The sequence below is a fragment of the Nicotiana sylvestris genome, chromosome 7, assembly GCF_000393655.2.
Source record: "Nicotiana sylvestris chromosome 7, ASM39365v2, whole genome shotgun sequence".
Lineage (NCBI taxonomy): Eukaryota > Viridiplantae > Streptophyta > Magnoliopsida > Solanales > Solanaceae > Nicotiana > Nicotiana sylvestris.
In genome coordinates this window covers 47,714,806-47,716,187 of record NC_091063.1, presented here as the reverse complement: position 1 = coordinate 47,716,187, position 1,382 = coordinate 47,714,806, and the positions used below count along the sequence as shown (strand labels likewise).

The 1,382-nt window shown below is 42.3% G+C and overlaps 1 protein-coding gene across 1 annotated transcript; it reads left to right on the top strand.

Annotated features, from left to right (window-relative positions):
- Positions 1 to 264: 264 nt before the first annotated feature.
- LOC138873089 (WAT1-related protein At4g08300-like) lies at positions 265 to 912 on the top strand. The gene has a single exon (XM_070151526.1). The coding sequence runs from the start codon at positions 265 to 267 to the stop codon at positions 910 to 912; it is 648 nt and encodes a 215-aa protein (XP_070007627.1).
- Positions 913 to 1,382: the final 470 nt, after the last annotated feature.

Here is a 1,382-nt window from a genome sequence, read left to right as displayed (position 1 = left end):
AAACCCTCAATCAAAGAAGAAAAAATATCAAACCCACCGCTGCCCGCTTCATCCCCGTCGTCACTGAGCTTCGCCATCAACATCCATGGCTGACCAGCACCACCATCTACGGCCATAACCAGTCGACGACCAAACGACCCAAACCATCACCCCCGTCCCCAGCTGCCCGTCGCAGCTGCTGCTGCGTCGTCACTATCCCGTCGCCCCAGCTCCCTCTCCATCTTCACGTCAGTCAACCACGTCTTCAGCTCCACCAAGACAGCCATGGCTGCTGCGCCATCTTTTCTGAAAACCACCAGTCCAAACACCACCCCCGAGAACTGGGTCGCCGGAACCATTGAGCTCATCTCTTGCATTGTTGGTTGGTCCGTTTTCTTTATTGTTCAATCGATGACATTGAAGGAATACCCAGCAGAGCTATCTCTGGCAGCATGGGTATGTGTGATGGGCATAGTGGAAGGAGGAATTGTTGCTCTTATAATGGAACGTGATTGGAATGCATGGAAAATTGGCTTCGACGCTAGGCTCCTTGCTGCTGCTTATTCTGGAATCGTTTGCTCGGGAATTGCATATTACGTGCAAAGTGTAGTTAATAAAGTTAAAGGCCCAGTGTTCGTGACAGCCTTTATCCCTTTGAGTATGGTCATCACTTCTATTCTTGCTGCTATTATCTTGGCTGAGTCAGTCCACCTTGGAAGCTGCATTGGAACAATTATCATAGTCATGGGACTTTACTCTGTGGTGTGGGGAAAGAGTAAGGAGGATAAAGGAAATGAGACAGGAAAAGACCAAGAATTACCAGTTGTGGACATCAAAGAAAGGTCAATCATAGTTGACGATATTAGTGATGATGTTACGACTGTGAAATCAAAGGTTCCAGCTGTTGTATCTTCAGACGAGCTGCTCGGTTGAGTTTTAGTCGAGGTCGTCGAGCGTCGTTTTGAGTTCGTCAAAGTTTACAAGGAAGGTGAGTTCGTCGTTGAGTTCGTCGTCGAATCCGGACAGATTCATTCCCATTCGAGGTTCGTCGAAACAGTCCGTACATATTTCATTTCGATCCGGTTAGTAGTTTTTGAGTCCGTATTTTGCTTTGATATTTTCGAATCTAAAATCCCAAATGTTTGTTTTGTTTATCGTTTGAATTAATTTTTTAGTTCATGCTCATGTGTTGTTTGTTAAATTAATTTTTCAGATTTCAAACGAAAGATTAATTAGTTATGTTTCATGTTTATTTCATGTTTGTATTGTTGTTTAAGTGAATATTTGTTGGTTTAATGTTTGTTAGATTCAAATTGAAATTTAATTAATTATTTCTTCAATTTGTTTCATGTGTTATGCATTTTTCAGAAAATATTAATGTTGTTTGAATCGTTAGAATCTGT